Raw genomic sequence first — 27,079 nt, forward strand, 5'->3', positions numbered from 1 at the left:
ATTGGGAGTATTACCTATTAAAGTCATGGCAGAACTTTTATGTGTCTTTAAATCAACACAGTTTCTAAATGATTCCACGTTTTGAACTAATCGGGTGAACCAATGATTCAATGACCCATTCATAAAGCAAATAATTTACTTAATTCCTGAATGAATCTGTCATTTGAATAGATTGAATGAATGGATGAATGAATGAATGACTCATAAAACATTTACCACCTACTTCATTGAGATTCAGTGTGTGATTTAAGTTTTCTGTTTGAGCAGTTTGTATCAGATTGTTTTGAATGCTCTGCTTTTGATCAGTCTTTCCTTTCAATTTTTCTTCCCTGTCTTCTTGAATATCTTCATTCATCCTCATTTATCTCTTTGCTTTCATGTTTTCAGCTCGTCTGCCTCTTCCTGTCATTAGAAGTAACTCTTCATCTCATCATCTCAACTCACCATATTGTTCACTGGTGTGTTCAGTGATGAATGTGAGCCATGTGACTCTCTCTTGGTACAAAGGAAACTGTTTATTATCCAGAATCCAGTCTGATCTCAACATCAGTCTCTCTCTACCTCTGGAGATTGAGTGTCTGGATGATTCCTACAGCTGTGTTGTGGCTTATTCATTCACCAACAAGACCACACATCTCAATACTGAGCTCTGTCACACATGCTCAAGTACGGCAGCACTGCTGATATTATTTGATGTTGGCGCTGATATTAACATTTATTGACTGAGCTGATCGCAGTTTGGTGTTTTTATTCCTCAGACTCTGTCCACTGTTGTGGTCCTACTGAAGCTGTGATCCGATTGGTCCTCTCTGCTCTGGTGGGCGTGGCTACTGTCATTCTTCTGGTTTATGACATCAGATCCAGAAGAGCTGAACAAGATCAAGGACATATTCACACCACATGATTGATGATGTAATTTCTCTTATAACGTTTTCATTTATTATGTATTAATCTTCTAAATTTATTTGTAATGGTTTTATTTACATTCTGGTAGAAATGAATATTTTAGGTGGCTCATTTCCACTATAGAAGATAATTTGAGAACAATCAACAATGTATTTTCCCATTAACACTTAAAAGTAAATGCGAGTGTTTGTCATGATAAATACTGATGATTACCAAATATTGCATTGCTTACGCTAGTATAAGATGCTTTCCTATTTATTGTTTTTGTTTTTTTACACACTAATGTTTCATGTTTGATTGGAGATTTTTTTTAAATCACCTCAAATCACATTTAAAGGTAGTGTAGTCTTGGTAATATTATTGTAGAGATCGGACATCTTTAATACTGAAGCTCTTCTACTGGCTAATTAAGAATACAATAAAACAAAAGCACTCTCTTTTTGTATTTTTAGATATCACTTTAGTACTAGTGCTATCTATTAGCCACATGCATCTGCATGCATTTATCAATAAAGTTCTCTTACTCTGAGATTTGGGATTCTCTCCATGTTTTATTACATTTATGATGTCTGAGACCTCTTGGAGGAATAAAAACGATATGCATTTGAATAGTTATGCAGTGCGCCACATACACAGATTTAATATCAAGGGTTCACACAAAACAAGGGGAATCCGCTTTTAGCTGCTATGCCGCCCGCAGTTGGAACCAGCTTCCAGAAGAGATCAGATGTGCTAATACATTAGACACATTTAAATGCAGACTCAAAACTCATCGGTTTAGTTGTGCATTTATTGAATGAGCACTGTGAATGAGCACTATGCTGCGTCCGAACAGATTGCATTATTTTATGTATAATCATTTCTACTGTTTTAATTAATTTTTAAATCAATTTTAAAATCAAAAATTGCCTTGTCTTGCCTTGCCTAGTACGATCAACTCCCAGCTTTCACATTGATAGTGCATGTTTTCACTGTGTGATGTAGCTTATGCAATTATGCAAGTTCGAATTACCACGAAAATCAAGATATGAGGATGATTGGTCTCTGTATGACCTTTGTGGTTCATTTGTATACTTGCATCATATGACTAAGTTAAGCAATATCTAAAGAGCAAGATTGCTTTTCCCTCAACATCAGCATGATTGCAAATGTGATATTAATTTTATGCAACAGTTCAACAAACAAAAATTTAACACTGCGTTACATTTTAGACATAATACTGCCTGGTTTTTGTTCTGTTTAACATTGAAAATAATATAAATCCACAGAAGAACACAAAGCAGATTTTTGTCACTGAGTGAATCTGTAGTCTGATGTTTTGAACAAGTCGGTTGAATGAATGAGTCAGTGACTTGCTCATTATGTCAATATTCTCCAAGTTGTATTCCAACATTAATTGCATAATATAATTTATGCATTTCCACTTAACATACATTCGGCACATCCAAGCTTCATTAAGATATCAGTGTAAAAACATTTAAATAGCTTGTCAGATGCAGCTTCTGGTCCACTTCTGCAGTGCAAGTACTGATTTCATTTGATAAGTAACCGCCCTCGAGTGTAAACTTTATGGAGTTAAAGTTAGAATATGAAAATCTTCAGTAGTCTAGCAAAATTACTGTTTACAAAATTAAAACATGCATATTTTTTCAACATTGCACACCCTTAGTCAGATGTCAAATACGACTGACAGCTCACAACACTAAATTAAACACAAGGAGATACTGATTTCTAATCCAGTATTATACTCTTTAATTACTTTTTACACTAAGGCCAGAATTCATATGAAAAAGTAAGATCAGCCAAACTTGTTGATATTCATGATGTTAAAGGAGATAACCGTGTGAACGGAAACTGAGGTTGAGGAAGGAGTCATCCAGATAAATATCACAGGTCAGGCTTGAGTGTTTTCAGACATTTTAAGCATCATTGTTGTGGACTTTTCAGTGAACCGATGAAGAAAATGTTTCTCAGATTAGTTTTGTTCTGTTTGTGTTTGGGGCGTCTGGTTGGTGAGTTTGAAATGAGTTTTTATGGCTTCAGTTGCTTCTGTTCTGGTAGCATGTCATAAATTACTGGTTAAATTAGTTAGAGAGGATTAACATTCACTTATTCTCATGTATAAATTTATATGATTTCTCATATCTAAACAAGTCTGAGTTCAAGTTATTCAGGGTATTCAGTTTGGGATTGATTCAGTTACATATGAATGTGTGTTCGTGCATGTGTTTGGTTCAATTAAAAACAAACTTGCAAATGCTCTGTAAGTGTGGTTCATTTAAGTAAATGGGAACGCCATCTGAACTCTGGTGTGCACCAAACAGGCGGACCAAGACCCGCTAAAGAAATGCGTCTAGGTCCACTTCCAAATGAACTCTGGTGCGGTTTGAATAAAATATAAACACAACTTTATGGTGCTTTTTAAAACGCCTTATGCTGTCAAAAAAGCTAACGTGAATGCTAGGTGGACTAGGACCAAATGCATCACTTTCTTTTTTAAGAGAACCGAACTACAAGTGTGAATGCACCATTAAACAGTAATCAGCATTAAAGTTGGCTGTATTGAAAAAAAAAATTTTTTTTCGTTTACCATCTTTTTTGTACTGCTGTAGAATATTATTTCCTTCACATTTAAATTATTACAATTATTTTAGTGAAGCTTAATCAAACCAACATAAAGTGATTTTGAAGTTTTAACCTATGATAATTTCTGTTCTTCAGGTGGTTTAAACGTGCTGGAGGGAGATTCGGTCACTCTAAACTCTGATCTTACTGAAATACTGGATGGTGATGTGATTCAGTGGAGGTTTGGATATTCTGAGAAGACTTTAATTGCTGAAATCAATTAACCAGCTGACAGTTTCGCTGTATATGATGATGTTCTTGATGGGAGATTCAGAGACAGACTGAAGCTGGACAATCAAACTGGATCTCTGACCATCACAAACACCACAACTGAACATACTGGAAGTTATGCACTACAGACCAACAGTGTGATCAAGTCTATACATCTAACTGTCTATGGTGGTGAGTATATATAAGCTCCTGTTGATTCATGACGAGACCCGTTTCAAAATTAAACTTAAAACTATTTACTTTAGTAAACCACCAAATAACCAATTCTGTCCGCGATGAACCTTGTTTTCTTTTGTTCTCTTTCTGTTTTGTGTTACAGTACTGAAGTCGGTGTTAGTAAAGAAGGGAGATTCGGTCACTATAAACTCTGGTCTTACTGATATGAAGAATGTTGATGTCATTCGGTGGGAATTTTTAAACGAATTCATTTTAATAGCTGAAATCAACGTAGCAGACAACAGAATCGCTGTATATGACGACGTCCTTGATGGGAGATTCAGAGACAGACTGAAACTGGACAATCAAACTGGATCTCTGACCATCACAAACATCACAATCACACAATCTGGAATTTATGAACTGCATAGTAGTAATATGGGGTTTGTTTTCTTCATCGGCGTCCATAGTAAGTTAAATATCAGTTTCACTTATTTGCACTTTTTTTTTTTTTTTTTGCAAAAAATTAATAATTCATTTTTTGCAATAATTAATAGACATCATTTTGTTGTGTGATATTAATTTCAAATTTAAATAATAATAATTTACTTTTTTCATAAACCATCATAGTAATTTAACAGAATTAATCTTTGACAAACCCTGTTTGGATTTACAGATGAAGTATTGATGATGGAGGGAGATTCAGTCACTCTAAACTCTAAACTCACTAACATAATGGGTGGAAGTCTGATTCAGTGGATGTTTGGAAACAAAAATGTTTTAATAGCTGAAATCAATTTATGGGCTGACATCATGGCTGAATATGATGATGTTCTTGATGGGAGATTCAGAGACAGACTGAAGCTGGACAAACAAACTGGATCTCTGACCATCACAAACACCACAACTCAACATGCTGGACGTTATAAACGACAGACTAACAAACTGACTGAGAGTTTCAGTCTCACAGTCTATGGCGAGTACATTTTTGGTTTAATTTATTTATTGCAGCGCTAAATTTAAAGAAGTATTGTATTACTTAGAATTACAAACTATAGCGTTATATTTAACTTTCTATTAAATTGTTTTGATCAGTTCTGGTTACGCTCAATGTTTCCTCTTCTGCTTAAATATCTTCATTCATCCTCATTTCTCTTTATTCGCTTATCTTTTTCAGCTCGTCTGCCTGTTCCTGTAATCAGCAGAGACTGTTTTTCATCATCTTCATATTGTTTCCTGGTGTGTTCAGTGGTGAATGTGAGTCATGTGACTCTCTCCTGGTACAAAGGAAACAGTGTATTGTCCAGCATCAGTGTGTCTGATCTCAGCATCAGTCTCTCTCTACCTCTGGAGGTGGAATATGAGGATAAAAACAGCTACAGCTGTGTGCTCAACAATCCCATCAGCAACCAGACAAGACATCTCAATATCACTCAACTCTGTCACACATGTTCAGGTACGGCAGCACTGCTGATATTATTTGATGTCGGCGCTGATATTAAAGTTTATTGACTGAGCTGATCTCAGTTTGATGTTGTTATTCCTCAGACTCTGTCCACTGTTGTGGTCCTACTGAAGCTGTGATCCGATTGGTCCTCTCTGCTCTGGTGGGCGTGGCTACTGTCATTCTTCTGGTTTATGACATCAGATCCAGAAGAGCTGAACAAGATCAAGCACATATTCCATAACTTATTATGTAGTTTCTCCAAAACGACTTTATCATGTATTAACCTTTATATTTTTGTAATGGCTTTATATACAGCATCAATATACTGCTTTGATGTTCATTTATTTGCAAGTCATTTTCCCTCTACATGAGAGTATAAAGTAACCTACACATTTATGCTCAAACTTACAAAAGTGAGCCTTATGATTTTACAATCTTTTAGTCTTAATCGTTACAATGTTAGCTTTTATGAGTTTTTAAAGCATTTTAAAATGTAGCTGTCTTGTTGTTTAATTGTTGTACAGATCAGACGGCTTTAATACTGAAGCTCTTCAATTGGCTAAATATGAACACATGACCTTTTTTTAAATCTACTTTGAAAGCTTTATTGTTTTCTTGTTATATTTCCTCAGATACATCAAACAAATACAAAAAAAAACATACACTGTAAAAAATTACAGTGAATTTAACGGTAAAAAAATGTAAAAATGCTACTGTAAAAACCTGTGAAATGGTTAACGGTAAGTTCTCCTTCTATATACGGTGAAAAACTGTGTTGGACATTGCATTTAATTTTACGGTAGTATACCGTTTTCCGAAGTGAAAAAGAAAGTAAAATTTACAGTGAATAACCGTAAATTGACATTCCCAGAATTCCCTGAATTTCATTTTTTAAATAAATAACGTAAAAATAATGTTTTGTACATTAGGGTTGTATGTTACATCTAATGTTGTGAATTAATGTTTTGTTTTTTTTTTGCATTATTTCAGTTTTATGTGTGTTACCATGATGGTGTTTAGTGTTTGTGTGAATGACACCTTCTATATATGTTATTATTTATAACCTCCGTGCGATGGGCTTTGGTTCATCATGTGATGTTATTGTCACCACCTGCTTTTGGTGGTTATCATTGTATTACAAAGGTACAAAACAGATTTCAGTGCTTCAAAAAGTTGGTACATTACCATTTTATGAGTTATGGTTTTTAGTATGAAATTACGGTATTTACAGTACCTGTAAATTTAATTGAAAACCTTCAAATGTAAAACATTGCTACCATATTTTTTATGGGCAACCACAGCTCCCAGTTTTTTACTGTAAATTTTACGGATTTTTTTTTTTTTTTTTTTTTTACAGTTTTACTACTGCTGTCCATTTGTTATCTGCACTTGCTTGCCTTTCTCAATAAAGTTGTCTCAGTCTGAAAATCAAAGTGTCTCCATGATTTATTATGTTTATCATGTTGGGCGCCCTCTGAAGGGTAGCTAACTATATGTGTTTGAACAGTTTAGCTCTGTGCAGTATACAAACAGATTTACATTTATACATTTTTTGGATCATTCTTAACAATTTTATGTTCCAGAGTGAAATAAGAACAGAGCAGTGTTTGCTTTACAAAGAATTCTAATGATCTTTGCCTATATTCTTAAATGTTCAAACTGCTAATTACACCTTTACTGTATGACCAAAAATTATGGAGTATTTTATGTTTCAACTGTGTGATTGCACCTGCGCCTCATTTGCACACTATATATTCATTGCGAACAGAAAAACCAGTTCATTATTAAAATAAAATAGTCAACCCAGCAGCCCACCAACAGTTTTTTTTCCAGACGTCTCATACCTGTGTCCACGTATGGTTCATTCTCTTCAAGTCTGCCTCCAGTTCACAGCACCAGGTGTTTCTTGGCTGGCCCCTTTTCCTCCTCCCTTGGGGGTTCCAGGTAAGGGCTTGCCTTGTGGTACAACCCCCATGCTGGTCAATTATGCTGCCAAGGTAGGGGGAACTGTCCACTTCTTCTAACACCGTCTCTCAGCATTATGGGTGTTTTACTGGCTGCGTTAATCTTCAACACCTTGCTCCTCTCTTGATTGATGTTGAGGCCCAAGCTTGCTAAAGCATCAGCAGTGATGTTGGTATTTTTCTGAATTTGTTGTTGGGTGTAAGAGAGACAGGCCTGGTAATTGGCAAAGTCAAGCTCATCCAAATGTGTCCATAATATCCACTGCATGCCATTTCGCTTCTGGGCTCATGATCCGGTCTATTGCCAGAAGAAACAGGAAAGGTGATATTAAACATAGTTTTCTAGCTCAGCATTCATTGCCTCTGCTGGTATACTTTTCAGCCTTTAACTGCTTAAACTGCACATCAAATTTTGTCATTGCAGTCAATTGGTAGGTCACTGGAGGCTGGTAGGATGTCCAGTGAGGGTGGGAGGTGGTCTATTCAGCAGCTCTTCAAAATGCTCCACCATCTACTCTTTTGCCCTTCTTCAACAGGTATCAATCTACCATCTTTATCTTTTATTGCTCTCTCAAGTTTTGTGAATTTTCTTCCAAATTTCTTCTTGTTGGAGTACAGTTCTTGTGTGTTGCGTCTGCTTCTGTTGCCGGCATCTCCATTGTAGTTCCATCTGTCTGTACATTCTTGTTTGCTTCTGTGTACTCTTCTTGTGACTTGGTTTTTACTACTCTTGTTCTACCATTAATTACTGCTGTCTTTTTTTATATTCTCTCTTCTATCTTTCTGTCTCTGATGATAGCCATTCCCTGTGGCTGTGACTTCTTTCACTTTCTGCCACTTTTCATTGACTGTCTCTTTTTCTTGCAACTGTTGAAGTGCTCAGAATTGAGATCAGCTCAGTTAATAAATGGTAATGTCAGTTTTCTTGTACCTGAACATGTGTGACAAAGTTAAGTGATGTTAAAATGTCTGGTTTGGTTGCTGATGGGACTGGGATAAAATCCTAATGGTTATAGAGTCAGACTTGTAACCCAAAGGTCGCAGGTTCGAGTCTCAGGGAGTGAATGGACAGCCTTTTCTCCACTCTCAATACCACGACTGAGGTGAGTCCCTTGAGCAAGGCCCCAACTGCTCCCTGGGCGGCGCAGCAATAGCCCACTGGATGGGTTAAATGCATAGCAAAAATTCCAACTATAGGTCACCATACTTGGCCTCAAGTCACCTCCTTTCCAGAATTAAATAGGACAATAGTCCGTCAATCTCTACCCTTTTCATGCAGAACAATCTCCTAGACATCTGGTTTTAAAAGTGGGCACTTAACTAAGACTTCACTTATTGCCAGATCTGACAGGAACATTCAAATCCTCAGTAGTCATCTTGCTGCTTTTGACACTCCAGTGGTTCAAGTCTTACCACTCAGGTAGGTCCTTGGAGGGTTGAAGTGTCTACGTCACAACATTTAGCTACTGGGGTTCCTCAGGGCTCAGTACTTGGACCACTTCTCTTTTCAATCTACATGGCATTACTAGGATTCAACCCTCAGATACACATTTTTTCTTGATCACTGCTATGCTGATGAGACTTTACCTCTCATTCCAGCTAGATGATCCAACAATAGTTGCTCGCATCAAGGCTTGCTTGTTAGCGGAAAGATCACCTTAAACTCAATCTTATGAAAACGAAGTGAAACAAAGTGACATGCCTGTCAAGCCTCTGCAACTGATCCAGAATGCGGCTGGCTGGTGGAATGACCTGCCTAACTCAACCTGTGCCACCCTCCTCAGTTACTAGGTAAAAGATACTTCAGCTTGCTACTCATGTCATGAGGACCCTGACAGAACTAGATTGTAGAATATATGTGTTCTGTTGCTTTAAATTCTCAGTTCCTAAACGCGCCTCTAGATGTTATTGTAGAAAGTCTCATGTGTGTGAACTAACTCCTGCACTTAAGTAAAGAGACACTTGTTAAACTGTTCCCTTGTCTCTCGGCTCGTCATCCAAAATAGATAGCAGAACTGTCTAGCTGTCTAGGTCTGTGTTTATATTTAAATATCTACAAACCTAGACAGCTGTCTAGTTCTGATTCCTCTTTAGTATTACAACACACTGGCTTTGGCCCAAGTGTTGGGGACATTTAGGTTTTGAAAGCATATAAATATAATAGAAGGCAAAGGAAAGTTAATAATTAAGTCATTAATTAAAATTTCGTTTGCACGCTCTACTTTTGATCAATCATGGTTCTCTTCATTTTTCTTCCTCTTCTGCTTGAATATCTCCATTTGTCTCTATTCGCTCATGTTTTCTAGCTCATCTAACTATCATCAGGAAAACAGAGAAATGCATAGAGATTGTGAATTTGGACAAGAAATGCTGTCATAGATGATATTACATTAAAGATATTTATATTGAATAATATTTAGAAGATCCTAAAGTCGGCTAGAGGAGCAAATAAGAAAAATTGTGAAAAAAACACCCAAAAGGGTCCTGTAGCAAAACATGGTTTTTGTATATTTGCATAGGACAATACATAGTGCCCTGGGTACCAGATAGTCTCTGCATGCTTTTATTAAATGTTGCATGTGCACATGATTTAATATTTTTCAGGCTTTTGGAAAAAACTTGAAAACGCTAGTGTGGATAAAGACACATTACCAAGCCTGTTTATTTTAGCTTCATTTCCACTGGTTTTGACGTAAACTTTGACTTAAATGGCTTCAGACAGCCTGTTTGCTGATCATCTGAACTTTGCCTGTTCCTGGTTTTCAGTTTGAAAATGTGAGATCAGCAAAAGCTTGTTGATTTTTTGTGATGTTAAAGAGGATGGACGTCTGAAAATAAACTGTGATGAAGGTTGGGGGAGGATTCACACACAACCAGATAAACACCACAGTTCACTCATGTTTAAGACATTTTGAGAGTTGCTATCGAGAGCTTTTTAGTGAACCGATGAGAAAAATGGCAGTCAAATTAGTCTTGTTCTGTTTGTGTTTGTGGCGCCTGGTTGGTGAGTTTAAAATATGTTTTTATGGCTTCAGCTCTTTATTTGACAGATTCACTGTTGGCTTTTCTAAAATTGTGCTTCAATAAAAACACTGAAGCTCAAACAGCAGCAGCTTTAGTTTCAGTGCATGATTCTCATCTGAGGTAAAAGGGTTTCTGTGTTTCATGTTGTGTGGAGCTCAAACCACATCAGTAAATGAGTTTCATTCCGAATTGATTAGACATTTAATTTAATTGTAATTTTCTAACAGTTTACAGTAATCCATCATAAAGTTATTTAAAAGTCTATCATTTAAACGGAATAATCTTTTTTTTTTTTTTTTCTTCAGGTGTGTCTGGTCATTCAGATGCAGAGAAGTCAGTGTCTGTGATGGAGGGAGATTTAATCACTCTTAACTCTGGTCTTACTGAAACACAGACAGATGATCAGATAATCTGGACGTTTGGACAGAACAACTTGCTTATAGCTAAACTCAGTGGAGCCTCTGGTAAGAAATATTATGAGGTTCTTGGAGGGAGATTCAGAGACAGACTGAATCTGGACAGGCAAACTGGATCTCTGGCCATCACAAACACCAGAACCACAGACTCTGGACTTTATCAAATAACAATCAGTGGAATTAGTGAGACCAGATACAGATTCCACATCACTGTCTATGGTGAGTGCCAGCTTCATGATTTACTTTTTTTTTTTTAAAAATGATTATTAAATAAAAATGTATAAAACAAACCATTTAAGATTGCATCCCCTTTTATTTATGTACTTTTTCTTGTGTTTTTAAATAGTCTTTTCGTCATTTTTGTATGACATCTTCCTCTTTGACAGTTTTTGACAGTATTATCATTTTTGAGAAATTAATTAGGATGCATAAACAGTCTCAGCATTAAACACTCACAAAAAAATAAAACAACCTCTTGAATACTGTTACTTAATGTTCATTTATTCTGTCATGTTTTCAGCTCATCATCTGCCTGTTCCTGTCATCAGCAGAGACTGTTCATCTTCTTCAACATCATCATCGTCGTCATATTGTTCAGTGGTGTGTTCAGTGGTGAATGTGAGTGATGTGACTCTCTCCTGGTACGAAGGAAACAGTTTAGTGTCCAGCATCAGTGTGTCTGATCTCCACATCAGTCTCTCTCTACCTCTGGAGGTGGAATATGAGGATAAAAACACCTACAGCTGTGTGCTCACCAACTCATTCACTAACCAGACTCAACATCTGGACATCAGCAAACTCTGTCAACCATGTTCAGGTACGGCAGCAGTGGAATTGATATTTATTATGTGGATAAAAGATACATGTGTCTCAATAATCTTCAGGGCACTGGTAAGGGAGTTGCATTCAAAACTATTATTCTTTGTATTCTTCTTACATATCTTACATCATTTCACAGGGGTTGCATGCGTTAGTCATATTCACTTGCGCATAGTTTTTGAAGTGTCATTTTATATGTCCCATACACTTGCATCATATGGAGATGTTTTTTGTTTGTTTGTTTGTTTGTTTGTGTTTCATCTGGTAAATGAAAGTCATATGGGATGGCATGAGAGTGGAAAGGATGGAGTTTTAATACCTTTCCCTGGTGTTGTTTTTTTGGTTGTTCCACTGTACCGCATTTTAATTATTGTTGTGGCACTAGATACACGTGTTTGACATGTGCTACTGCATCTTTCTCATCTTTTAACCATACTTCTGTATAGTGTTAATTTCGTCAGACGAGACGAGACGAAATATGTTCGTCAACGACCTTTTTTTTCATGACTAAGACGGGACGATGACAAGACTGCACCACTTTTGCACCAAAAACGCTGACTAAGACTAAATTAACATGCATTATTGTTGACGAAAAAAGACGAGACGAAAATGTTTTGTATAAAATAAAAACTAAGATAAAATCTCTCTTCATTTTCGTCTACAATCGTCTCTGCTTTTTCATCAGCTGTTACGGCTTTAAAATATTCAAACTGCGCTTAGGCGCGCTGGCTGGCGCTGAGCCAGAGACGGACGAGCTCTGCGCTTGACATATAATCACAACTATGCAGTGTTTTTAACCACATAACGCTTATTTTAGGTTTCAGACATTTAAATACACATAAGTACTAGTAAAAGGAGACATTTAGAGTTTGTAAAATACACACATAGGTCTATGGAAGCAGAAAATAACAATCTATTCAAATATAATTTGCCGATGTGTTTTATTCATATCACATACATAGGCTTAGTAACTAAAAAGTTCACTCTATTCCTCTTCTAGTTCACCAGCCACTTACTTGCATGTATTTCGGGAGAAACGGATGAATGTATATGTGCTGTAAATACGGCTGACAGGACTCTCTGAGTCTGAACGGCAGCGCGAACAAATATGGCCGCGCCCATCTCACGTTACAGATTACGATCCAGATCATTTATATAGGGTTTTAAACGACGAAACATACTAATTCACAGATATTTGTGAATCGGAATATTAGATAGTTCATGACATGGTAAGCAAGTGTGTGAGTATTCTGGAAAAAAAGGAAAAACGAAATAAAAGCGATCTATCTGTCATACAGTGTTATTGTGTCTGTGTTGTGACACGTGACAAGCTTGATGCGTCGCCATGGAAACAATAAGGACGAACGTTCTAAAATAACGGTCGCTTAAAAAAACTCACTCTCAGGGGTCCGCTAGAATATTTTAAACTCACCACTGAAAGGGTTAATCATTTGTGAATGTGTCTCCTAAATCAGAAATTGAAAACCAGACACGTTTAACATTTGCATTCAACAAAAATCATTCAACAAGTGTATTCTGTCAGGTAATTATGACATTTAACCAATGTTTGAGATATGTGAAACACTTTTTTTTACTGAAATGTGTATCAGTAATAATCTCAGTAATAATGTGTTATTTTAAAAAAAGACTACGATTTTTTGACTAAACCTAGACTAAAATATATTGACTTCTTTTTTGACTAAAACTAGACTAAAATTAAAAGACTTTTAGTCGACTAAAACTTGACTAAGATACCTTGAGTTTGATTTTGACTAAAACTAGACTAAAATGACGAGACTTTTCGTCGACTAAAACTTGACTAACAAAAAAAGATATGTGAATGACTAAATATGACTAAAACTAACTAGGACATTTGGCACAAGACTAAGACTAAGACTAAATTAAAAATAGGTGACGAAATTAACACTACTTCTGTATGTCTGTCAGTACTTTGACATTTTTAATACTTGAGTACAATTTTAAGTTGGTACTTTTTTTTACTTTTACTCAAGTATGTTTTTGGCCAGATACTTGTACTTTAAATTGAGTAAAATTTTCACTGAGTATTTGTATTTTCACTTGAGTAAAATTTTTTTGAGTACTTTTTACACCTCTGATTGGGGGTGTCTTGCCAATTGCCTATAATTTCCACCTGTTGTATATTCAATTTGCACAACAGCATGTGAAATGCACTTTCATTTATGTACTTTGTCTTAATGTTTTTAAATAGTCTTTTTGTCATTGCGTATGTCATCTCCCTCTTTGACAGTGTTTGTTAAATATGAATCTATTATAAATGTTGAGAAATGAATTAGGATGCATAAACAGTCTCAGCATTAAACTCTCATGAAAATAAAACCTTTATAACTGTTACCTACTGTTCATATATTCACTAATTTTTTCAGCTCGTCTGCCTGTTCCTGTCATCAGTAGAGACTGTTCTTCATCATCGTCTTCATCATTATCATCATCATGTTCAGTGGTGTGTTCAGTGGTGAATGTGAGTAATGTGACTCTCTCCTGGTACAAAGGAAACAGTTTATTGTCCAGCATCAGTGTGTCTGATCTCAGCATCAGTCTCTCTCTACCTCTGGAGGTGGAATATCAGGATAAAAACACCTACAGCTGTGTGCTCAACAACTCATTCACTAACCAGACTCAACATCTGGACATCAGCAAACTCTGTCAACCATGTTCAGGTACGGCAGCAGTGGAACAGGTGTTTATTATGTGGCTATTTTATGGATAAATGGAGTCATTTCAGTAAACAAGACTTCACTGGAGATGATTTTCATTTTGAATTTCAGACTGTTCACTCTTAGTGATTTAATGGTCTTTATCTTGTTCTTCAGGTGTTTCTGGTAATTCAGATGAAGTGAAGTCAGTGTCAGTGATGGAGGGAGAGTCAGTCACTCTAAACTCTGGTCTTACTGAAACACAGACAGGTGACCTGATACTGTGGACGTTTGGACCAAACAACTTAATCATAGCTAAACTCAGTAGAGAGTTCAGTAAGATGTCAACATATAATGGTCCTGATGGGAGATTCAAAGACAGACTGAAGGTGGATCTTCAGACTGGATCTCTGACCATCACAAAGACCAGAACCACAGACTCTGGACTTTATGACGTGACCATCATAGGAAACAGAATCATCAAATACAGATTTCACGTTACTATCTCTGGTGAGTCACAGTTACACAATAATAGTAATAGTAGTATTCTTAAAGATTTTATACTAATAATTATTAAATAGGTATTTATAAAACAAACCACCATTTTTGTGTGACTCTCTCCTCTCGGACATTGTAATCTTGTTAAATGTTTATTGAGCTGATCTCTGTCTTTTGGTGTAGATCAGACACATTTACTCTAATGACTGATTATACCCAATAATACTCATTGATTTAAATCCCATAATACTCATTGTTTCTGAATGATGTTCAGGTCTAATACATTTTCAATTCTCATGATGAATTTGCTGCACATTTCTTTCACTAATTGCTATTTATCAGGCCTTTACTGTTTGTTTGTCTGACAGGAATCTAAGATGATGGCGGTAGCCTACCATACACGTGTTTCAGCTCAACAATGATCAAACAAGTATCTGTGATTCTGCTTCCTCACAAATTATGCTCTGACCACAACAACTGCATCTGCCTTCACACTCTGTTTCAAATATAATGTGATTTTATCATATGTTATCATATAGGCTATATATATCTTTTTTCTCTAATGAGTTGATTGTGATTTTGAATGATAAATACTCTAGTCTAGATGATCAAATAACACTTTAATTATTTAGTATAAACATGCTTTTTTCTCTCTCTTTATGTATCCTCCTGCCCTCGTGAATAGTTTACTCTAGAGGGCTGCATTGGGATTCAGTGTTGCCAGCTATTTCCAATGAAAAGTAGCTAAAGCCTGCCCAAAAAGTAGCTAAACGTTGCCAGATGACGCCACGCGCTAATTTGCATATCATTGACGTCATCACGTAGTATCGGACAAGCGTAAGCCCGTCATGTCTCTACTCTCTGAGGCGCCGTGTATTATATTATATTAAAACATTACAACCAGATGCACAATAAATAGGTTCTTATTTACATAATACTTTGCGTGATGACGTCATTGCGTAATCGCAACTCAAACTGCATCTTTATGTAGTATACAAAATAATTAATGTTTTCTCAAATTGACTGGCCATCTCAGCAAAAACATTATTTGAAATATGTCCATTTAGATTTGTATGAAAAATATAGTTGACTATTTGTATATCATTTGTATTGTATGTTAATACAAACACTTTTTGATAAGATTTTTTTATTTTTAAATGTAACACTGATAATGAACAGTTACATTCTTTTAAACAATCAGTTTGTGTACTTACTCTTTTTAACTTGTGAAATTAACACATTTGTGAAACTGACAACAATTATAGCACTATTGGAATTTATTGCTACCTAAATTACCAGCAATTATGCATGTTAACAAATATCAGTAAATTAACAGTTATGAAAAACAATTTGAGCTGGCAATTTAACTTGAATGTGATATGTGTGTGTTGCTAGGCATCTCTCGGGAAGGTGGTTCTTCTTGGCTAGTTAGCTGTACAGTGTTTCCTCTGTCATTTGAGTCACTTTTTAAAAATTGCTAAAAGTAGCCAAATGAATGTTAAAAATTGCTAAATTTGTTGCTAGGTGCTTTTTGAAAAAATAAGTTGCTAGGGTAGTATGAAAAGTTGCCAAATCTAGCAACAAAATTGCTAAATTGGCAACACTGTTGGGATTGGGACCCAACGCAAATCTCGCGGGAGCGGGGGGTTTGAACTTTGCCGCGGGCGGGAATGGGCGGCTAAAAAAAAGCACTGCGGGATCGGGATGCTCAGCGCGCTTTGCGTTAGTGAGAAAAAGTGTTGCACTTACTTTGTTTTCAGGATACGGAGGTATTCCAATAAGTTAAAGTGCAACTCCATTCATTGGACAGCTTAACTTGTTTTGCAGGGGGATTTCGAGAGGGGTTTTCGGGAAAACCTGTCCAGTTTTCTTCCGTCCACTCGCCTTTTTCCCATGGTTTGGGCTGCCCCGCAGTGCCCTCCCTCTTCCCTCGCCCGATGCAAATCCGTTCTGTACTTCTAACGGCCTGTCTACGGCACAACGCACTGGATTAGTCTGTGTGTTGTAATCTATGGTTGTAATGAGTGGCGCGGCGCTCCCTCCTCTGGCTGCATACGGCGATTACGTGAAAAAAAGTACTTGAAGGCGGTAGCCTAAGCGTTTTAGATGTCCCCGATAGCCCAGGCTACTATTCCCTACCAGTGTGTCAGAATACATGCAGGCCAGGGAAAGAAACAAACATGAATCTCTTTAATAACAGCAATACAAATCAGTCATTCTTGAGAGGTGGGACAAAACAGGGTGCAAAATTTAACAAAAATAAAACTTTGTACTCAGACAAAAAAAACTACATTTATGTATCTTATATGTACTAAGCTACTGAGCTATGCTTTGATACAACCTCCCAACTCTTCTCTTTTTTTTCTAAAAAAAATGTGTTTTTTAACTTGGAATGTGTAATATAATTTCAACTTTATCTTTAACAGCTTTCTAGATGTTTTTAACATTTCAAAACACATTCTCATGTTAGTAGACAGATTACACTTTCACATGTGACCAACAATTCCACAACAAATATAAAATATCATAATGAAATATCATCAAACTATTCATCTGACGGAGGTGACAGAACTGACGGAGTTGACACATCTGACGGTGTTGACCAAAACCTGAATTTGTAGTCATTTTAACTATCAAATACATTGAATCAATTAATCACTGTATTAAAACAACCACAACAAACAGTGAGTATGTTATTGTTCATAAAGCTTATATTCAAGAGTCACATTTAAGTATTTTGATATATTATTGGAACACAAAATCTTGCGGTGGTGACATCTGACGGTGTTGACAAATTTGCCATTTCTTTCACAAAACAAATGGAGTTCATGTAGTAGACATTTTGTTTTTTTTCTGTTGATGCTAGAGGCTAATGGAACCTGCTTCAGGAGAATAAAATGGTTTAAAGATTTCAAATAATTTTCTCAGAAATTGGATGTTTGGTGTTGACATATCATAGTTGTGACACACGAAATATTAACATTAGAATTAAAATATTCTAAAACTATAAAACTTAGCAGAGCCTGTGTGACATTGATGTACTCTGCAGAAGAGGACTGTGGCAAGGGGGTCCTTTTAGAGTGATAGCCCCTGATATTCCCTGATTTTATTACATTTTAAGTAATGTCTGACGGTGTTGACAAAAAGTGAGGACACACCTTCGAAACCTTATTAAACACACATGTCTGACTGAAAAACAACCTTGCTTTAATATGAGATATTATCAAGTGTTGCCTTTGATAAAACAAGGTCTTTTTCATCAATAATTTTTTAGTTTAATCCATTTTATAGCATATTAATGAATAGACCCTTCTCTGTGGACACACAGTTTTAGATGTAGTGAGAAGACAATAAGTGTCATAGATTTCACATAATAATGAGCAAATGATATTGAAGGGGATAATTGTGTTAAATACATTCTATTATTAATCCCCATAGCATTTACAATTGAAAATATGTTTTATTTTTAAAACTAATATCAGTTATAATTGGTGGACATGTTTTGTCCCATGTCTCAAGAATGACTGAAATACGTTTGTTTTTTCCTGCGTGACGGAAGAAGAGGCAAAATCAGTCCATTTCTATTATCGTGCGGGAATAAATTCTCAGAGTTTTGCAGGTGCGGTGCGGGCGGGAGTGGACATACATATTGCGGGAGCGGGCGGGAGTGTAACACACACGTTGCGGGAGCGGGCGGTAATGGTCAGAAATTCGGCGGGCGCGGGCGGGAGCGCGATGAAGAAAACAGTCCGGCGCAGGGCTCTAGTTTACTCAGCTTCACTGCATTGTGTCGAGCTCCACCTAGAGGAATACTAACTTTAAGTATGTTTTAATTTTCAGAAAAGGCAACATATACAGCTTTGCATTATTAAAAAATCATTTGTAACAGTAATATTATTGTTTAGCTCATTTTCTCTGAAACTTAAAAAAAATCATACTAATTGTCATTTACTCTGTTTACTTCTTTTATAAACTTATTGACTAGGCCTGTTTTTCGTTGCATTTTCTTAAAAACTAGTACTAAACAGGGCTCTGAACCGGTTTAAGGAACGAAAACGAAAAACGAAAACAAATGACATTAAACAGGAACAGGAACAAAAACGAAAACAAAATCAATTTTAATCGTTCTGAACAGAAACAGAAACAGAAATTCCAAATTAACCGGTTAATAACGGTATTTTTATCGTTCTCTTTATTATATCAATTTGGCAGACCAAAAACATGAATTCAAATTGTGTGCGCAAATGAGACGGTGACGCATACACCGTGAAATGCCCGCGAAGCAGACGTCATAAGCAGAGCCCTTTCTGATGCGACGAGCTTAAGGTTACCAAGCACCTGCTGTTTCATGTGCAAAGGTATGTTTAGGTTTAAGTTATTGTAGCCTAATTAAAACTTGTAGTTAAAATTGTCTATTGTTTTTAGTTCTCTTTTGTTTAAGTGAAAATAGCCTATAATAGGCTATGCATATTAGGTAAGGAATAATTAAGTCAACAGGTTTTTATCGCAGATTAAGCCGTGTGGTCAGAATGTGAAGCGGATGGTCTTGAAGGGGCTTATTTCGCTATAGTATTATCAAACAAGAAAATTGTTTTAAAAAATGATTAGCTCATTTGTAAAGCGTTTCCAGGCACGGCCGTAGCCAGCTATGAGGTCACCGAGGTCTGGCCATTGGTCATTTTTGTATATTCAAAAATAAAATGCCAAGCTCTCTGAATGATTATTAAGCCGTTTAAACCACCTCATATCGCATGAGTGTTTGCAATTCATGTTGATGCGAGAAGCTAGCGCAGTGAACGGGGCTTGAGAGCGCGTTGAGTGAGAGCGCGTGTGCAGCCTCCGTTTGTTGCCAGATCCACCTATTATACGTGTATTTTTCCAATTTAGTGTGACACTTTGGGACGTTTATAAAGTGGAAAGTGGAAAGTTGAACGTTATTGTTACTGATATATTAATCTTGTTTAAAAAACACAAGCTTTGAACTTATTTCGGATATCTTTTTCTCTCTTTTTGTAATTGCTTGTTTTTCGTAGCAATATCTGGCAACATTGTACTTTCATAAAAAAAAATCTTCTGACGCTAGGCTATATCAAAGACTATAGAATACCATCTTACCATTTTACCATTCTTAAAAGGACTTTGGCTATATGTAGTGCATTTGAGTGTGTTAATATAGCACAATTAACACCTTACTTCGGACCGCGCTAATTTTCAAACCCTGGTTGTGAACTCGTTTACTTTCGGTTTTAAAGACAAGAAGTTCAAATGACACGAACACGGAATTTGGTTTAATCATTTGTAAACATAATGCCAAACATGTTATTAAAAGGCACACACTATCTATCTATCTATCTATCTATCTATCTATCTATCTATCTATCTATCTATCTATCTATCTATCTATCTATCTATCTATCTATCTATCTATCTATCTATCTATCTATCTATCTATCTATCTATCGTGCTGTGCAATAAAATAACGTTATTAACCGGTATTTTTTCTAGAAAACCGTTCTCGGAACGTATTGTTTAATGAGGAACGCAAGAACAGAAACGTTATAATATCGATTCTGCTCGGAGTGAACCGAATGGATTTTTTTTCCGTTTTTAAGCCCTGGTACTAAATGTATTTTTTTTTAAATATGTATGTTATCTTCTTTAAAATAATCTGTTAATTCATTGAGTTTGTTCGTTGTTCCATTTCCGATTTTCTCAGTCGGCATAGATCGGTAAACTTCTACAGCGATGAACGGGAGGCTACAGGTATCATTTTTCGTGTTTTCATTTTCTTAAACAGCAAAACGCAAAAACTCACGATATCGTTTCCACGACTTCTCAAAAGTGGAAAAACATAATTGCGATCTGTTACAGCAGTCAGAGGAAAGAATTGAGCGTCACTCCCTCAAACACCTTCACAGCAGTGTTTAAAATTTTTATTTTGTAATGTAACCCCAAAAAGGTACTATAACAGAATGCATATTGTTATGTAGCCTACATTTGAAAATAAATAATAAGAGCTTCACAGACTTGTTTTGTTTTGGAGACGTTGATTCACTAAAACGTTGAATTTTTTGAGTTAACATTGAAAGTTTTCTTTTTCTAAACATTGCTATATACATAGAGTATATGGGGATTACTGTGTGGGCTCATCATACTTGAAACTCTGGAAACTCTGACCCAGCTGTTTTTTACTTTCTCCAGAAGAAAAGAGCAAGGTAAGCTCACGTATTTCAACTAAAGAGTTTAATGATTTTGCTCAGATTTGCCAAAATACCAAAATCTGCAAATGAATAAATACATTTAGGCTACAGGTTGCTGTGCTATCTCATACATTTTCGATTGATACATTTTGTTGCAAACATTATGAATAATTCTGGAGTGTGAATGGACCCTGCAATATTTCTTCTCATTTGTTTTGTACAGAAACTGTACAGAAATATGGTTTGATCTGTCAGGGGATAAACAGCTTCTGCTTGATGTTTGTGGTCGCTGTGTGTGTCGATATTTGGTGGGCGATAAACTCCTGGGGGGTGTTCCATAAAACAAATTTACCAAATAAGCCAGGCTTATTTTAGTTAGTCTGACTTATTGTCACTTGATTTGTCTTAAAATAAGTCAGACTAACTGAAATAAGCCTGACTTATTTGGTAAACTTGTTTTATGGAACACCCCCCTGGTGTGCATGCTTTCACATGCTTTTACTAATGCAGATAGAATGTCAACAAAAGTCAAGATATGAGTGTAAATTCTGTACGCTACTTACGTGGTATGACTGTGTAATGCAACATCTCAAGAGCAGGAATGCTGTTTTACTGAACATCAGTATGATTGCAAATGTGATACTGATTTTATGCAACAGCTCAACAAACAAGAAGTTTACATTGAGTTATGTTTTAGACATTGCGTAAGCCCTTTTCACACATTCAATCTGGTAAATTGCTGTTTGGAGATCATGTGTGAACAGGACCTTTTCACAAATATTGGTAAATTGGTTTAACCCTTATGCGGTCTTCGGGGGATTTCTGGACCCCGAATGGCGTTCGCTAAAATTTAAAAAAATGTTCCCTTTGTCCAAATGGTATGAGACTTTGTAAATCAGTCAACACTATCTTGATCTACAAATAAAAAATTTAATTGGAATGATAGCTTGATTTTATGTTAGTGTGAAAAAAATACTCACGTTCGTGGTCTTAGGCAACAAAATGCAATTTACGTATAAAATAATAGTTAAAAAAACAAAACAATGTTATTTTCCTGTTTATTAATGTTTTTACTCCTCAAGTGTGCAGTTTTTGGAGGATTAAGGATATTTTTTAAATATATATAAATTAATAAATTAATATTTTTTATAGGTTTTTATACAAAAACAGCTTTTTTTGTAAAATTCCCTTTCATAAAAAACCCACATGTCTAAATTTCATTCATGGGGATAAAATGGATAATTTCACATGGTTTAGTGTAAGATTTTTGCCCATCTTTTGGAAAATCCAGTTTTAAATGTAAAAAAAAAAAAAAAATACTTTTACCAGTAGGTGGCTGCAGAGCTCCACTATATGCTTTTTGCTATTTGACCACCTGAAAGATAACTTTTCACAAGTTTTTTTCAGTTGAGTTCATATCTACATATCATGAAACACACAGGACTACATTTGGTGACCATAAAAACTGCTCTCTTATAATTTGTCAAAAAAAAAAGAAAAAAAAAAAAGATGTTGTTGTTGCATTCTTATGTTCATGTTGTGTACTGCTACTCAACATGTAACAGAACTGGTTTTGTTTCAGTACAAAAAATGCTTAACTTTGACAAAAAGCATTTTTTATTGTTATAATTGTGATTTCATAATATGTAGATATGTACTCAACTGAAAAAAACTTGTGAAAGACTTGGTCAAATAGCAATTAGTCAATAGTAGTGCTCTGCAGCCATCTAGTGGTAAAACTTGTATTTTTTTAATTTTAAAACTGCATTTTCCGAAAAATGGGCAAAAATCTTACACTAAACCATATCAAATTATCCATGTTATCCCCACGAATGAAAGTTTAAAATGTGGGTATTTTGTAAAGTGAATTTTACATAAAAAGCTGTTTTTGCATATAAAACTATTAAAAATAAATATTTATTTAATAATTTATATATATTTAAAAAATAGCATAAATCCTACGAAAACTGCACAAATGTGGAGCAAAAACATTAATAAACAGGAAAAAATTATTATATATTTTTTTAAACTATTATTTTGTTACAAAATTTAAGTTTTGTTGCCTGGGGTCTCTAGAGACCCCAAAGACCATGAGTGTGATTCCAAAATGAAGACTGCATAAGGGTTAAGTTAGCGGTATGATACTGTGTGAACAAAGAAATTAAGAAGTCCGAACGCTTTCCAGCTTTCATAAAATCATAAAGTTCTAATGGAGATGACGCGATTACTCCACACTTTTTTAGTAAATATGCATTCGATGGATGTCTTTGACAGTTGGGGAAAATTGTACTTGTATCATATGACTGAGTTAAGCAAGAACACTTGAGCAAGACTGCCGTTTTTCCCAAATAGCAATTGTTTTACACAGTTCATCAAACAAGTTAACACTGAGTTACATCCGTCTGTATAAACACATCTAAATGCCTTCTGCCACTTCTGATGTGCAAAGAAGGATTTTGTCAATGCAAGATCCAAACAAATGTTGAGATATTATATTTTGTAAATATTGCACAGCATAGACAGAGCTCACAACACTAAATAACACAAAAGACCAGTAGATACGGACATCTAGTCCTATATGTGACCTTGGACCACAAAACCAGTCTTAAGTCACTGGGGTATATTTGTAGCAATAGCCAAAAATACATAGTATGGGTCAAAATTATTGATTTTTCTTTTATGCCAAAAATCATTAGGATATTAAGTAAAGATCATGTTCCGTGAAGATTTTTTTTTGTAAAATTCCTACTATAAACATATCAAAATGTAATTTTTGATTAGTAATATGCATTGCTAAGAACTTAATTTGGACAACTTTAAAGGTGATTTTCTCAGTATTTTTATTTTTTTGCACCCTTAGATTCCAGATTTTCAAATAGTTGTATCTCGGCCAAATATTGTCTTATCCTAACAAACCATGCATCAATAGAAAGCTTATTTATTGAGCTTTCATATGATGTATATATCTCAGTTTTGTAAAATTTAACCTTATGACTGATTTTGTGGTCCCGAGTCACATATTTTACTCTTGTGCCACTAGTTTTCATTTGAAAATGTAAGATCAGCAAAAGCTCGTTGATTCTCACGATGTTAAAGGAGATGGACGTGTGAGCGGAAACTGTGACTGCAGTCACGACCAGATAATTATCACAGCCAGATAAATGTAAGTGTTTTCAGACATTTTAAGCTATCTTAGGCTTTTTGGTGAAGCGATGAGGAAAATGTTTCTCAGATTAGTTTTGTTCTGTCTGTGGCATCTGGTCGGTGAGTATTTATGGCTTTTGTGCTGCTTCTGAATGTTTTCACGGCACATTCAAAAGAACAAAAGCATTTAGGTGAAGATTCATCAAACAACATCAAGCGATTTGAAAGTTGAAACTCTGTTCTTCAGGTGTGTTTGGCGACGAAGTGCGGGAGGGACGTTCAGTCACTCTGAACTCTGGTCTCACTGAAATAATGGATGGCGATCTGATTCAGTGGAGGTTTTTTAACAATTTAATAGCTGAAATCAATAAACAGGGTGAGAGAATCACAGTATTGTATGATGTTCTTGATGGGAGATTTTGGAACAGACTGAAGCTGGACAATCAAACTGGATCTCTGACCATCACAAACGCCATAACTGCACTCGCCGGACGGTATGAACTACAGATCAACGGTGTGAGGAAGAGTTTCAATCTCACTGTCCATTGTGAGTTCATTTTAGTTTCAACTATTCTTTTTTTTTTTTTCGTGTTTTATGATGTTACTCTTGTGGAATTGATGTTTTTAACATTTTACTTTTTCTTAAACTCTTTCTGCAATTAACTTATTTTTCTGTTTGTCCTTCAGCATGGTTTGCTTTTAGACAAGCAAAAAAGGCAGTGTCAGCGACGGCAGGAGATTCAGTCACTCTAAATGCAAATTTTATTAAAATCCTTGATGATGATCGGATTCAGTGGAGTGTTTTCAACGCTTTAATAGCTGAAATCAATAAACAGAACAACAGCATGACTGTATATGATAATGTTCTTGATGGGAGATTCAGAGACAGACTGAAGCTGGACAATCAAACTGGATCTCTGACCATCACAAACATCACAACTGAACATGCTGGAGATTATATACTACAGATCTACTATATAAGGATTGATTACATGCTCACTGTCTATGGTAAGTTAAATAATGACTTCACCTGTTGTTTAATGATATTATTTATTTCATTTTTCCTTATTAGAGCATCAAAGTCGATCTGAAGAAGTATATCTCCTGAGACCCCGCCCATTGACTTATGTCCTCTGTAGTGGACATTGTGTTTTCATGCATTTTCTTTGAATTTTTTGAACTACTCTGTCAAGTCCTGTTGTACTGTGCAGAGGACATCCTGGGCTTTCTAGTGATATGTCATTTGATTGGCTGGCATGCTAGGAACCACTTCTTACACTGAATCCAAAATGGCCGGCATACAAATGAGCACATTTTATGGGAAGGAGAGAGATATGTAAAATTTTGCTTTTTTACATGTTTTTTACTATTATTATCACATATATATTTGTTTATTAAAGTGTCAGTAACAATACATTTAGCTTTCAAAGCTGTTAAATTGTTTATGATTCAAAATATCATCCTTTTTTAAATGTCAACTATAGTGGACATCAGGACCATCTTAATGTAATTAATGACTGCATGTTGTATGAGGCAGAACTGAAGCAGAGAGGATTTTTATAAGATAGTTGAGGGAGACTCTGACTTAGAGCTGTCAGATGAGGATAAATTTGAATGTAACATACAAGAAGATGTTGAAGAAGAGGAAGAAATTGCAGGAGACTCAGATGAGCAGACTGAGACAGATACAGAGACAGAAAAGGAAGAACAGGAAAGATGCCGCACTCTGTGGTTCTGCAGCAGGACAATGCAAACCAGCAAATTCACTTCTGAATGGTTGAAGAAAAACAAAATGAAGACTTTGGAGTGGCCTAGCCAAAGTCCTGACCTGAATCCTATTGAGATGCCCACAGCATGACCTTAAAAAGGCGGTCCATGCTCGAAAACCCTCCAATGTGGCTGAATTACAACAATTCTGCCAAGATGAGTGGGCCAAAATTCCTGCACAGCGCCGTAACAGACTCATTGCAAGTTATGGAAAATGCTTGATTTCAGGTGTTTTGTTTTTGTTACATAAATGTTGGATTAATATCCCTTTACAGCCATATTCTGTACAGTTTTGTTGTCTGAGTTTGGCTGTCGTTTCGAACTAAAATGGTCCTGTGGTCCACTACAGTGGACATGCTGTAAAATTAAAAATAAAAACAAAACGTAAAAACTCTAAATTGTAGAATTCTTTTTTAACCCAAAGGATGTAGGAAATCACAAAAAAACAACAAAAAAGAGACACTTTTTTTCTTTGGGTCTCTGGAGGATATAATCATTTAATCAGTTTAATTCTTAAAATGACCAAACAATTCTTCATAGAATCCAGATTTATATTAATATTCTACTTATTAGATTAATTTTAAAAGCTCTACTTTGGATCAGTCTTGGCTTTTCTTGTCTGCTTAGATTTTGTTCATTCATCCTCATTTTCGCTTTATTCTCTTATGCTTCCAGCTCATCTGCCTGTTCCTGTCATCAGCAGTAACTCTTCACAATGTTCTTCATCATCATCATCATCATCATCATCATCACAACAAAATTGTTCATTGTTGTGTTCAGTGGTGAATGTGAGTCATGTGACTCTCTCCTGGTACAAAGGAAACAGTGTATTGTCCAGCACCAGTGCGTCTGATCTCAGCATCAGTCTCTCTCTACCTCTGGAGGTGAAATATGAGGATAAAAACACCTACAGCTGTGTGATCAACAATCCCATCAGCAACCAGACTCAACATCTGGACATCAGTGAACTCTGTCACACATGTTCAGGTACGGCAGCACTGCTGATAGTAGTTGATGTCGGCACTGATATTATTATTTATTGACTGAGCTGATCTCAGTTTGATGTTGTTATTCCTCAGACTCTGTCCACTGTTGTGGTTCTACTGAAGCTGTGATCCGATTGGTCCTCTCTGCTCTGGTGGGCGTGGCTACTGTCATTCTTCTGGTTTATGACATCAGATCCAGAAGAGCTGAACGAGATTTTTAA

The 27,079-nt window shown here is 35.8% G+C and overlaps 2 protein-coding genes and 1 pseudogene across 2 annotated transcripts; all 3 read left to right on the top strand.

Moving 5' to 3' along the window:
- The first annotated feature begins 3,253 nt into the window (after positions 1–3,253).
- LOC141338953 (uncharacterized) lies at positions 3,254–5,606 on the top strand (annotated as a pseudogene).
- Positions 5,607–10,219: 4,613 nt separating this feature from the next.
- On the top strand, positions 10,220–15,467 carry LOC141338455 (uncharacterized). The gene is made up of 6 exons (XM_073844003.1): positions 10,220–10,333; positions 10,659–10,988; positions 11,290–11,586; positions 13,994–14,287; positions 14,441–14,773; positions 15,130–15,467. Exons 1-6 carry the CDS (start codon positions 10,276–10,278, stop codon positions 15,135–15,137), a joined length of 1,320 nt encoding a protein of 439 aa, XP_073700104.1. The 5' UTR covers positions 10,220–10,275; the 3' UTR covers positions 15,138–15,467.
- A 7,595-nt stretch (positions 15,468–23,062) lies between these two features.
- On the top strand, positions 23,063–27,079 carry LOC141338954 (CD48 antigen-like). Its single transcript, XM_073844565.1, has 4 exons — positions 23,063–24,652; positions 24,793–25,113; positions 26,548–26,859; positions 26,952–27,079. Exons 1-4 carry the CDS (start codon positions 24,418–24,420, stop codon positions 27,077–27,079), a joined length of 996 nt encoding a protein of 331 aa, XP_073700666.1. The 5' UTR covers positions 23,063–24,417.

Source organism: Garra rufa, chromosome 7 (genome assembly GCF_049309525.1).
Source record: "Garra rufa chromosome 7, GarRuf1.0, whole genome shotgun sequence".
Lineage (NCBI taxonomy): Eukaryota > Metazoa > Chordata > Actinopteri > Cypriniformes > Cyprinidae > Garra > Garra rufa.